This window comes from Dipodomys merriami, unplaced genomic scaffold, assembly GCF_024711535.1.
Source record: "Dipodomys merriami isolate MVZ:Mamm:240054 unplaced genomic scaffold, mDipMer1.0.p SCAF_21, whole genome shotgun sequence".
NCBI classification, from domain to species: Eukaryota; Metazoa; Chordata; class Mammalia; order Rodentia; family Heteromyidae; genus Dipodomys; species Dipodomys merriami.
Window position 1 is genome coordinate 19,329,010 of NW_027203493.1, and position 14,232 is coordinate 19,343,241.

General features: G+C 36.2%; 1 protein-coding gene across 1 annotated transcript in view; it reads left to right on the forward strand.

Annotated features, from left to right (window-relative positions):
- Dcdc1 (doublecortin domain containing 1) overlaps positions 1–14,232 on the forward strand; it is a 323,039-nt gene that overhangs the window by 179,414 nt on the left and 129,393 nt on the right. The window contains 3 exon segments of the mRNA XM_070032669.1: positions 1,919–1,979; positions 10,669–10,803; positions 11,185–11,342. Coding sequence (XP_069888770.1) covers positions 1,919–1,979; positions 10,669–10,803; positions 11,185–11,342 — 354 coding nt within the window.

Consider the following 14,232-nt stretch of genomic DNA (forward strand, 5'->3'; position numbering starts at 1 on the left):
ATGTTTCTCTTTTTTTATGCACAGGAAAAACAAAACTGCTAGAATGTTCTTCCATACCCTCAAATCTTCCATCCAACTTTGTGGACCTCAACTAGTTGCCCCACAACTGAATCCAGACTCTTTTTACCTGGCATTAGCATTAGATCCCACATGTTAAGGCTTAAATCCTGTAAGACTTGAGATGTCAATAGCACTCATTTTGGTAATTTGCTAGAATGGCTCATAAAACCCTAAAAAACACTTTTCTTACATTTACTAGGTTAGTTAAAAATAATACAACAAAGAATTCCGGTGAACACAGACAAACAAGTACATAGGAGAGAAGGTTCCTGAGTGCAGGATTTTTCTGTTCCTGTGGATTTGGTGTACCAGTCTGGCACATTCATGCATTTACATGTCTAGAAGCTGTCCAAATCCTGTACTTCAGGGATTTTTTTTTTAAAGGAGGAATGGGTGATTAACTCAACCTGTAGGTTTCCTTTCTCTTCTGAAAAGGTGGGGGGGGGGTGAAGGTGGGGCTGGTGCAGAAAGTTGTAAGCTTCTAATCATAGCTTGGTCTTCCTGGTGATCAGACCTCATATAAGACTCCTGTAAGAGTTGCTGCAAATAATGCTCCTATCATTCAAGAAATATGTGCCAGGAAATTGGGGCTAGAACCAGGTTTTTTCCTTATCAGTTGATCATTATAAATATCTGGTTCTTTCCTTCCTTCTTTGATCATTCCCCATCAATGGTTTCCAAAATAGGGCACATAGACATATATGTCTATATCAACATAGACATATATCTATATCTCTATAAGAATCATATATCTATAAGAATCATATATCTATAAGAATCACCTTCAACACCTGTTAATGTAGGTTTGGGGGGATTCTGTACCTTCACAATTAACTCTGTAAGGATAGGGATCTGGAGACGCATTGTTAGCAAGCACTCATTTCAACGTGCTAGAGAACTCTTCACATGTTCTTAAATAGGGAGGAATGTGAGTGCAAGACTAAAACAGTTTGAAGCTGTTGCCTTTATATGTTGTGCCCAGATTAAATAGCATTTTGTTTTAGAATAGATCATTGCCTGTCACCTGTGATGATTCTGCCAAGAAACCAGGAAAATCTGGTTTTCCATCTACTTATTTAATTTTGTAAGTTTCTCAATATTAATGATCCTACAATTACTTTAGGAATGATTATCTTTGTCATAGTTTTAGGATTGTTTTCTTTTTTTTTCTTTTTTTTTTTTTTTTTTTGGTCCGGTTGTGGGGCCTGAACTCTGGGCCTGAGCACTGTCCCTCAGCTCTTCAGCTCAAGGCTAGTGCTCTACCACTTGAGCCACAGCGCCACTTCTGGCTTTTTTCTTTTTGCTTATGTGGTGCTGAGGAATTGAACCCAGGGCCTCAAGCATGCAAGGCAAGTGCTCTACCACTGAGCCAACTTCCCAGCCCTAGGATTGTTTTCTTAAGATATATTTTTTCAGACTTAGCTTAGAAAATAAAACAGTCTTTAGTAAAATTCTGTGGTTTCCTAATGTTACCTTGTGCATCATTTTAAGCACATCTTTGTCTCATGAAAGATTGTTATTTCAGGGGGAAGACAGAAATTTTGACAATATTCATTAATTATACTTATTCTCTCATTGTTGCTGTTAGTACTATACCTGCACACACACACACACACACACACACACACACAAACAGGCACACACTTACACATAAACACAGTATTTTGGGTATCACAGCATGACAACAGAGAAATCATTGTTTGTCTTAGGGAAGGTTTTAACTGCTGAGAAAGCAGTGATATTGGTAGGGGATGGAAAGTCCTCCTGCCAGGCTCTATGGAAAATGATCATTTCATTAGAACCTACAAGTATTTCTGTGTGGAGAAAGTGTCAATCTCTAAATTACTTTTCCTTACAGACATAAAGGAGATGAATCACAGAGGTGGGTGTTTGGAACTGATGGCTGTATTCATTCTAAGGTAAGGATTTCAGAAGATTTGACTTTTATTTTTCAGTTTTTGTACTCCCAGATTCGTTTGAGAGGCATCATTACTAAAAGCAGGAAATTCTTTTGATGCACAAATATTTTACATTCTCTACCATTGAGGTTTAAAATTTGGCTTAATTTAACTAAATTCTTTCTTTGAAGTTTTGTTTCATTTTAAAACACATTTTTATGTATATATATATATATGTATATATATATATATACATATAATTTCATTACTGTAATATGACTGAAAATTTCAGGGTACCAGTTTCCTTATTCATTAAAATGAGGCTCTAAAAATTGTTAAGGGGAATTGTTTGACCAGAGCTGACTTTGTACATATTTTGAGGTTAGCCTAAAAGTTTCTTCCTACAGAGTGAACTATATCCTAACAGATTCTATACCTACCTGGGATTTGAGTAATGAGTAGCTGAGTCTCAACCATTTATACTAACCAAACCTCTAGACTAAAAGCTTCCAAAACATGACCAAATAAAATAATGCCTGTCTCAGCCAATCAGGCTATTTCTGTATGTCGTGCCCCATTCTCTGGTTATAAATGTGGCCTGCTCATGTGGTGAGGTAAAGCATTCAGAGATTTTTAGTCTGGGCTACAGCCTGATTCTAAAATTGTGAATTAAATCCAGTTAATATCTGTAACTAGACTGCAGTAATTTTGTCTACTACAATGGTACATTCTGTAAGGTCCATTATAGAAATGCTTACATATCTTGATGAAAAAAATGTTTATGAAAATGGTCATATCAATACTGGCAAACATTTGGGTAATCCCTAGGAATTAGAATACTATATGTCAGGATTGGAAAACTAGGTGGAAGGGGTTGATGGGGATGTTGAAGGAAGTTGGATGCTATAGAATAGATTAGTGGCAACTATGAAAATGGAACAATAAAACCAGTAGGGGATTTTTTTTTTAGTGTGAGATGAAAGAGCAGGGAGAGTGATAGAGAGGATGAGATTGGTTGGAATTCAGTGTAATCATGTATGGAGATGTTTAAATATAAAATAAGCTAAAGAAAACAAGAGGCAAATATTAAGCATTTTGGGCTTTCTGGGCAAATCCCTTTTTCGTTTCGCAGCCTTCCCTTTAACTTGAAAGTAGACTATATGTAAAGCAACCACATCTGGAACTCTAGATGTGATTGTATTTCAGTAACACCTCACATACAGAAACAGATCAGCCAAATTTGGCTCATGGGTTGTATTTTTCCAAGCATGTGTCATGGCAATGCCGAGTAAAGTATAACTATACATAATAATGTATTTTAATCTCACAAACATAATGATGAGCTGGAGTTAGGTACTAGGCAGGGTGGGTTGAGGTAGGTTGTGTGTGTGTGGAATCACAGAAAGAATGAAGCTTATATATCTTGGTTCAAGTATATATCTTCTTCTTTTCATTCCCAAGAACTATAGTTTTTGTATGAAGTGTCCCCTATTAGGCTTATGTGTTGAAGGCTTGGCTCCCAGCTGAGGGAGTCATTATTGACAGATGATTAACTCTGGCCTCATCAATAAATTATTTTATCAATGGATTCATGATTGGATTACTGGGAGGTAACAGAAACTGTGGAAAGTGGGGCCTGACTGGTGGAAATGAGTCACAGGGAGTATACCTTTCAAGGACTGTCTTAGGTTAAGTCTCTTCTCTCTTTTCCTCCTCCTATTCCTCTCTCTCTCCTTTCTTTGCCTCTCCTCCTTCTCTCCTTTCCCCTTTTCTCTTGTCAATCTCACATTCTGCTTTCTGGTTGCCATGAGGTGAGAAAGTTTCTTCTGTCATGCCCTTCTGACATGACATCCACTCTGATCACAGGCCCAGAAATATTGAGCCAAGTGATCTTGGGCTGAAATCTTTAAAAAAAAATTTATTGTAGGGGCTGGGAAGGTGGCTCAGTGTGGGCTTGATTCCTCAGCACCACATAAGCAGAAAAAAAGCTGGAAGTGGTACTGTGGCTCAAGTGGTAGGGAGCTAGCCTTGAGATGAAGAGCTGAGGGGCAGTGCCCAAGCTCAGAGTTCAGACCCCACAAGCGACCAAAAAAAAAAAATATTGTAAAGGTGATGTATAGAGGGGTTACAGTTACATGAGCCAGGTAATGAGTATATTTCCTTTTGAACAGTGTCACCTCTCCCTCATTCTCTCCCAGTTTTTCCCCTTCTAACTTCCCTCCCCTTAAAGTTGTCTGGATTGAAATCCTAGCCAGAATAAATCCTCACTCCCTCAATTTGTTTTGGGTATCTTGTCATGGTGACAAAAGTTTGCCTAACTCAGTGGATACTCAACAACCTCTTCATTTCTACTCTGCTATCCTCTTACTTCTTTTCTCTCAATTTCTAATTTTCAGATTATTATTGACAGCATTTTTATTAGCTAGCAAATTATGTTCATTTTCAAACTTAAAAGAAAAAATTATCTTTAAGAAGGTTTTGATTCAAAAACATCATTCTTAAGTGTAGTCAATTATTAACATATCTATATATTCTAGATTCACAAAGAAAAGGCTATTTATAAGGCATTTCATTCTTTCAGAGGTTTAGAGATTTCTTATTAGCTCTAAATTTAGTCATATCCCAAACTATTTCCATCTAGTTAAGGATAAAGTGAAAGATAATTTGGTAATTATTTGCAGCTGGATCAGGAATGGAGCTCACACAATTTTTTTAAAGATAGAATTACTGTGTAAGGATATTAATAACTAATCTTGGCTCTAACAATTATTAGCTGTGTGGCTTTAAGTGAGTCATTTAACCTTTCTAAGCTTTGCTTTCTTCATCTGCAAAACAGAGATATTAATACTAACATTTTGAGCATTTGGCATGGATTCTGGTCTGTAACAGCTAATTGGTAATTTGTATCTAATAATGATAATAAGGATGAACAATTTTAAACACATTGCATTTGATTATGTGATTTTTACTTGGATGACTTTTTTCTTTTACGTTGTTTGTTTTTAAAGTTAATTATTCTTGTACTTATCTGCAAAAAGATAATAAAATCACAGTTCCTCTATACAATTCACCAGCTTCTACTAAATTACAATCTTAAGTATGAAAACAGAAACTTTCAAATGGAAAAAAAATGAATTGGTGCATATGATCCAGCATAGTAGTAAGTTAAAATTCTTAGAAATGTACAAATAGACAATCCATAAAGAAAAAGGTTGACATAGAGTAGAGAATTTTAAAACTCATAAATCTGAAATAGCATAGGCAAAGTAAGTAGGGAAATATGTCAGTTTGTGAGTTTTTAAATAAACATCAGAGAGTGGGATGGTGCTTTTAATATTTGATAATCCTGATACAGTAATTGAAAAAGTTAAGTCCTACAATAGAAAAATTGACAAGAGGATGATAAGGAAAAATATGATCAAAGAAAAATCAGAAGAGCCAAGCCAAATTTATCCCACTAGAGTATATGTAGGTTTACATATAAAACTAGAAATATCTAATATTGATAAAGATGACAGACAACATGTTCATTTCCTCTCAGTATTAGTTTTCTATTGCTGTGTAAAAAATTACCCCAAAGCATAGTAACTTAAAGCAGAAAACAGCATGTAATTCTGTATCTAGGATTATGGCATTGAGGCATGAGACACTGTCCCTGATGTAAAAGTTTCTCTTTCAGGATGTTCACTATAACATTATTTAGAGTATTAAGACTTGAAAACAGGTTAAGTAATCAACTATTATATTGTGTTAATAATATAATCACTATTGTATGGTATAGCTTTTTTTTTTTTTGGTTGGTCATGGGGCTTGAACTCTGGGCCTGGGCGCTGTCCCTCTGCTCTTCAGCTCAAGGCGAATGCTCTACCACTTGAGCCACAGCATCACTTCCTGGTATAGCTTTCTTATCGATACTAAATGTTAGTACTATAAGAATAATTTATAATAAGAGGTAAAAGTGCTAATGTTTTAAATAGGGAAGCATAATAAGAAAATATTATTTAGATATATTTATGTTGTATCAAAGAAAGATAATGTAGGATGATGGATTATTTCTTTGAGCTTTCTCTTTTATTTTCTGGTTTTTAGAATAATCACTATAGGGGTATAGAGGAATACTCTTCAAAAAAGTACCTGATCATTGTTGTCAACAAGAAGCTATTGAGGATCTGGAGTTTACAACTCCACATGAGATTCTGCCACCTGCATGCTGTTTTTCCTGGTGGACATATACTTTCATGTAGAGATCAAAGGTCAAATATGAGGCTTCTCTTGTGTATATAGAAGGAAATCCTTCAGCCCTTTTAGGATAAAAAGGAATATCCTAAATATATAAGGTCTTTTATTGTCAGTGTTGCTGTATCTAGAAGGAGAATTTGGCAAATGTGAAATTATGAGCAAGTTCTCCATCTTCAGAAGTGTGACACAAGAATTTGTTGCTATAAAGCCAGTACTATTGAAAGTGTTTGAAGTGAGAATGATGTGACCAAAGATATTGAACATTCTGTTGGGTTAAGACCTTGGGGTCAGTTTAGGATGATGAGCTGGTACATCAGAGGGAAGAAAGTTTGGAAGATTAGGTTGTTGATTCTCTAGGAAAAAGGATTAAAGATCCTATGTGTACTGGAAGAGATGTTCTTGCTGCAGGCTGGCTGGTCTAGCATGTCAGGAAAAATTTAAATAATAGATTGTGAGAAAAACTAATAGGAGCCATGGTTTGAAGACCTGCATTTGCAGGTATTTCATTGTAGGAGATGCAACTAAAATACCCAGCAGTTTGATTCTTGAAAGATCTCTAAATTGTGTGCTGTTAGCTGAGTAAGAGTCAGGACTCTGTCATGAAACAGATGGAAAGCAAAAATGAATAAATAAAAATAAAAATCCAGTTACAATATTTTCTCTAGCAACTAATGAGATAGGAGACAATGAAATATGTCAAAAATAAACATGGAATAAACTATGAGTATGTCTGCCAGAACTTAGAAATATGGTATATTAGTGTATAAAAAAAGATCTTTAATTTCTACAAGAAAGTAGACCATGTGAATACACAGATAAAAATAATGTGAACAACCACCATCATAGCTGCAAACATTATCTTTCTGATTGATCAGGGAAACAGCATAGAATGGATGGTTCTTTTTTGGCTATCCTTTGGTACAATCTCAACTCCACATAATGTAGTCTTTATAATTTTTTAAGACAATGATTAAGATTCTCTTTTGTATATTATAGCTGCAGCTTCTAGACAAATGAGTTCTCTGTATGAGTCATCCAGGAAGTGAACAAGTTCACTTGGTATTGGAGTAGACAACACTGAAGAACTGTGGGAGCAATGGTTTAAGATAGCTATCACCTGGCGGACAAATGGGTTAGAATTAGACCAAAGGGAAGGTGCCTGGACAGTTTATGAATGCCTCTATATGTGTGGTAGGAGTATGGATTGCAGTATTTCTCAAGGTCTCTCACATCTTTGTTATATTATACAATTTTGGTCTGTGCTCCTGTGATACCTAGTAGAGTATTAGCCTCAACAAGGTTTGGATACTTCATCCATCTCACTGAATGTATATTGAAAGTTTCTTATGCTCTCAGTAACATGAAGGAAATGTACCTTGGAAGTCAACTTATATTAAATGTCTTTATGGCTATTTGAAGATGTAAAATATGAAACTAGCAGTGGAATATAGAAATGGGGTCTGTCTCTCCTACTTGGAGCTATGAGGTTGATACTTGTCTTAAAAAGTATCCACTGCTCATTTTGCTTTTTATAAACGAATTCTTTTAATATTTAATCCTGCATCCTCTCATATTGAAAACATAATGACCTTTTGCTGTTAACTTTGAGATTTGATGTTTTTATTGTAAAACCAGAGCAAAATAGACTATTTCTCCGTTGTCTATTACATTCTCTTCAATTGAATTGTCATGAACATATTTACGATAGTAAGAGCTGACATAAGAAAAAACATATTTATAATAAAATCATATAAAAAAGAAAAAGAAATAAAAAAAGAAAAAAATAATGCATAGATACTACATTCTTTAAGATATTAAACTTCTTTTAGCTTAGCTTGGTATTTCGAAATTCTCTTTCAAGATTATCTGAGAAAGTGGCGCTGTGGCTCAAGTGGTAGAGCGCTTGCCTTGAGCTGAAGAGCCAAGGACAGCGCCCAAGCCCAATGTTCAAGCCCCACGACCGACAAAAAGAACTCTTTTTAGTTGATAGAGAGGCACATATCTGTAATTCTAGCACTCTGGACATGAAGATAGGAGGACTGCTAGTTCAAGGCCAGCCTAGAAAGAAAATTTTAATTTTTGGGTCCGGTCGTGGGCCTGAACTCTGGGCTCTTCAGCTCAAGGCTAGCACTCTACCACTTGAGCCACAGCACTACTTCCGGCTTTTTTCTTTTTGCTTATGTGGTGCTGAGGAATAGAACCCAGGGCCTCAGGCATGCAAGGCAAGCACTCTACCACTGAGCCACCTTCCTAGCCCATAGAAAGAAAATTCTTAATTGGTTTGAAAGTAGTAATTTTTGTCTTTTTTTTTTTTTTTTTAAACTAGGGCTGAGAACCGAACCCAGGGCCTTGGGCACGCCAGGCGGGCGCCCTTCCGCTGGGCTAAACCCCCAGCCCCGAAAGTAGTAATTTTTATGCAAGCAAATTATGTACATTATAAAAGGGTCATAAAATATACTGAGAAGTAAAGCTGCTACTTCTCAAACATCAGTTCTGTTTCCTAGTTATTCACTCACAGATAGTTTATATGTATATTCCCAGAAATTAATATGTGTATGTTAGCAGTGTTTTTTATGGTTCTAATTTAAGTAATAAAAGTAGCATGTTAGTTTTTTTAAACTTGAATAATTTAAACTGAATAATTGGTTAATAATAACAAGTGAAAGTTCTTCTCAACCCTATTCCTCAAATATGATCATATAATATATAATTCCTAATTAATTAGATAATCTAAACATACATATGCATGCATAGCTATATGATTATGTCACCAAGAGTTTTCTACTTAGTAACATACCATGGCATGTTCATTGGAAAAAAATAATCATGACACTATCAAATGCATTCAATTTTATGATAATACCCCATATATATACATATATCCATTTATGAGAATATTTTATTTCCACTATTTTAGCTATTATGAATAATACTTTGATGAACATTGATATAGATATATCCTTTTATTTCTCATAAATATATAATGAGCAGTGCACTTACTGGATCATATCATATCTCCACAGTTAACATTTTGAGAAACATCCAAATAAAGGGTCATTACATTTCACATTTCTTACCATCAACATTTTAGGCATTCTGGCCATTCAACATCCTTTCCAACTCTTTTTATTCTCTATCATTTTTATTATAGTCACCTAATGGATATTATCTCAGTAAGGTTTTGATTTGTTTTTCTTTAATAACTAGTGATATTGAACATCTTTTCATGTTTTGCTGGCAACTTGCATATCTTCCTTGGAGGAATTTATTCCAATCATTTGCTTCTGTTTTAATTGTTTTTTTTTTTTTTTTACTGAGTACATATCATTATCAGACATATTGCAAATATTCTCCCTTTGGTGTCTGTCTTCACTTTCTTGATGGCATTGTTTGCAGCACAAAAAGTAATTTTGATTATGTACCTGCATTGTCTCATCATTGCTGCCCAGAGTACGTAGTTTACATCAGCTTTGTTCTTGGTCTTGTGTGCTCTGTAGGTTTGGACAAATGTACAGTAACATGTATCTGCCATGATTGCATCACACAGAAATATTTAACTGCCCCTAAATCTGTGTTTCATGTATTCTTCTCTCATTCCTCTTTGACCCCTGAAAACCACTGATGTTTTTACTATCTTCATAATGTTGACCTTTCTAGCATGTCCTGTAGTGGGAATCACAGAGTGTGTAACTTCCTCAGATTGACTTCTTGCACTTAGAAAAATGTGTTTGAAGTTCTGGAGAGTGTTGTACTTTTAGCATGTACGCTTACACATTTCCTGGCAGAGTTTAAAGTTATTCAGTATCTTCCCTCCCCCCCTTCCCCCCCCCACCCGAACAGTGTCAGAACCTCAGTATCTTTAATTATCCACCAATTTCCTTTGTGTATACATATAATTTGGGGGTTTGAACACAAGGACTTGCATTTGTTAGGCAAACACTCTACTAATTAAGATATACCCAGCCCTTTGGGGCTTGTTATATTTTTTATTTTTTGTCAGTTGTGGGGGTTGAACTCAGGGCCTGGGCACTGCCCCTGAGCTTCTTTGTGCTCAAGACTAGCACTCTACTACTTAAGCCACAACGCTATTTCTGGTTTTTGAGTGGTTAATTAGAGATTAGAGTCTCACCAGGACTTTTCTTACCAGGCTGGCTTTGAACCATAATCCTTAGATGTCAGCCCCCACTAGCTAGGATTAAAGGCATGAGCCACTGGCATCTGGCTTGGGCTCATTATTTTTAAGGTAAGGTTTTAGCTAGGACTGGCCTGGACCACAATCCTCCTATTTACACTTCCTTGCATAGCTAAGATGGCTTGCTTTTTATCTGAACTTAGTATAAAAATGCAAAGTTTATGAGCCAGAACTGTTTACTGCTAATTTACTTTCTCATCCTTTCAAGTGAATAAATTTTTGGGGGGTTATAACTTACAAGGCTGGTATTACTTTAATTTTTTTCCCATTTCTTTACAGGCTTATCCTCAGTTGGTTCTGACCTACCTAGAGAAGCTAAGCACACATGCGGATGTGACCCAGACTGAGTATCACATTCACCATGGCATCTGGACCACCGCTCATCAAGAATGTGGCAAAAATATAGCAGAAGAGGTCAGTTTTGTGAGGCAAGGTAGAATCAGGTCTCTAAAATACACTTTGGAAAAGAAAAATAAAACTGTTCAAGTTGCTTTCAGAAGACAACCTGCATCTTGTTAGTGATTGTTTAAAACCAAACACAGAGTGTAAAAGCCATATGAACATTTACATTTCTACCAATACTATATATATCTATGTAAATATTGTTTTATTAATTAGAGACACACTGGCATTTTCTTAGGATTACCTCCTTTTGTTCTGGCCGTGTCTAATGATTTTTTTTTTCTGTGTAGAGCCTGAAGGAGCTGTGGGACTTGTTATATTTTTGGCATATGTAGTTTAGATATTTCCACTCAATGAAAATGAACCATATTACTCTTTTATTTTATTTATTAGGTTTTGAAAAAATGTCCCAGCAACTCTTCTCTGAAGCCACTGCCAGAATTGTCTGACACCCATGCAACGCCAGAAGGTTCTCTTGAGGAGACAGAACAGCTGACAGTGGCACTGGTGAGGAAACTGGAAGAGAAACATCCCAAGGCTTCTGCTCAGAGGTAGGATGCTGACAAGACTGAGCTTCATTGCTCAATGACATTCGATGTTTTCCTTCAGTTTCATGTAAGATTGATTTCTTGAAGATCGTTAAAATATCTCAAAAGCCCTTTGGCTTTCAAGCATAGCAGTTTTAGGGTCACTTTCAATGAGGAGAGGTGACATTTATATGTATGTTGTTAAGGATTGATGTATGTTCCATTTATAAATATACTTGGAATGGATTGCTTTCCTGGAAAGCAATTTCCCCTAAAATATAATAGCATAATTAAGCCAGAGCACTACTGCACATATACTCAATTATGAAAATGCCAAGATATGTTGAAGAAGGCCAAACCCTGAAAATAATTTTTATTTTCTATGAGAACATTATATTTAGTTCTGAGGAAGAGTGTACATGCGTAGTCTTAAATAGTAAATGTAACATCAGCGATTTCCTAGTGAAATAAAAACTATCATAGGTTAGAAAATGGAAATTATTTTTCTTATGAACTTAATTATAAACTAAAGTTTATTCTTTGCCTTTTGTTGGCTTTTATAGAAATCACAAAATTACTTTATAAACAGCAATTTTAATCTATAATTATTTGAAATTACTTCTGACTAAAATACTTTTAAGTAAGACAATTCTTACATACCATCTCACTAAAATGTCAAGACTCCTACTTTTAAATATTCTTATTACAGAGGGAAATGTCACTTGCATTTAAAAAGAAAAAAACTTGGCAACTCTTCAATTATTAATTTTTTTTTTTTTTTTTTGGGTCCGGTCGTGGGGCCTGAACTCTGGGCCTGGGCGCTGTCCCTCAGCTCTTCAGCTCAAGGCTAGCGCTCTACCACTTGAGCCACAGTGCCACTTCCGGCTTTTTTCTTTTTTCTTATGTGGTGCTGAGGAATCGAACCCAGGGCCTCGAGCATGCAAGGCAAGCGCTCTACCACTGAGCCACCTTCCCAGCCCCTTCAATTATTAATTTTAATTAATGATTATTTTACATTCTTTTGATATTGTGTATTCCTATCTGGGATTTTGATAGGAGGGTAATTTTTTCCTATTATATAGCAAAAGTTGCTCTTCAATTTATTGTATCATTAATAATTTACATTAGTTATTTTGGTAATAAAGCACAGAAACATGTTTAGAAGCATGTTTAGAATTGTTCTGTATCGTATTACGAGGGTGTGCTGGATGCTACGATAACTTAGGGCCTGGGATTTCTTTTCCTTGCCACTTATTTGTTAATCACATACAAGGTTCTCAAATCTCTGATGCTTGACAACATGACCACAGGGCTTCAGCCACATAACTGGGTCATGTTCTACATATAAGCACACTCACTACGATTCCTGTGTTGCTACGATGGTAGGATCTTGAGCACCATCTTTCTGATGTTTTCATCTAGAGTAGAAACTCAGGAAAGCACAGAGCTTGTGGAAATACCTCATACTACTCTTGAGCTTGTTGTTGACCTGGTTTCCAGAATCATGGAGCAACCATGTCTGCTCTATCTTTTCTGAGACAATACCAAGGAAGTGGTTATTCTCAACATTGTCCTGAGCCATGGTCAAGGAAGAGGAGGAAGAACAGGTTACTCCTGCTTTCAGAGCCTTGAAATTTGTATGAGGTTTCTATATTTGCCTATGATGTCTAACCTTCTTCCCTATGACTTTTCCCTTCCCCTGCTTTATTTCAGGGGGTAGTGGGCTTGTGTGATTTAGAGATCCGGCTTCTTCATTTTGATGTTGTGTCTTACCTGAAGTAGTACAATCTGATGACTGAACATGGAGGGAAAGACATAGTACTAGTGACACTCTGACTCCCCCCCCCACCCCCCAAGTGTCAGCTAATGAGCAAAATAACCTGAGTTGTTAGAACTAAATGAGATCTTTAAATTTCTAGGAACAAAGAAGTAAGTGGTAGGTGTAAAAATGTCCTGAAAACAAGTAGAGATAGAAGAGAATGTTTAACAAGCATTAGTACTGCTTATCCATAGTTGCAATTTTATTTACCAATATCAACTATGGTCCAAAAATAGTAAATGGAAAATCCCAGAAGTGAAAAATCTAGGGTTGGTTGTATCTCAATGGTTCAGGTCTGTTGTTTTTTTGCACCAAGGTTTAAGGCCAATCCAGGCAGAAAAGTCATTGAAACTCAATCTCCAAAATAGTCAGCCAAAAGCCAGGCCAGAGGTGTAGCTCAAGTGGTAGAGGGCCACACAAGCACTCTACAAGTCCTTGAATTCAAACCCTAGTACTGCCAAAGGAACAAACCAAAAACCACACAAGCACTCTACAAGCCTTGAATTCAAACCCTAGTACTGCCAAAGGAACAAACCAAAAACCACAACAAAGAAACGGTGTTTAAACATTTTTAATTAGCCGGGCGCTGGTGGCTCACGCCTGTAATCCTAGCTACTCAGGAGGCTGAGATCTGAGGATCGCGGTTCAAAGCCAGCCCGGGCAAGAAAGACCGTGAGACTCCTATCTCCAATAAATCACCAGAAAACCGGAAGTGGCGCTGTAGCTCAAGTGGTAGAGCGCTCGCCTTGAGCTGAAGAGCTGAGGGACAGCGCCCAGGCCCAGAGTTCAAGACCCACAACCGACAAAAAAAAAAAGAAAGTAAACATTTTTAATTATATATTTTTATTACTAATTACTACTATAAGTATTGTTACTTTGCTTATACAATTGAACTTTAACATTGGTATCATAGATATGTATATGTAGAAAAAGCAGAGTATATACTAGGTACTCCTATGTACAGTTTTAGGTCTTCCCTGGGGGTATTAGAATACATCCCTTCTGTAAATAGGGGGACTCTTATGTTCAGAAGTGTAATTTCACATCAATAGGGATTGAGTAGTAAATATATTTGAAATTTCATTTCATTAGAAT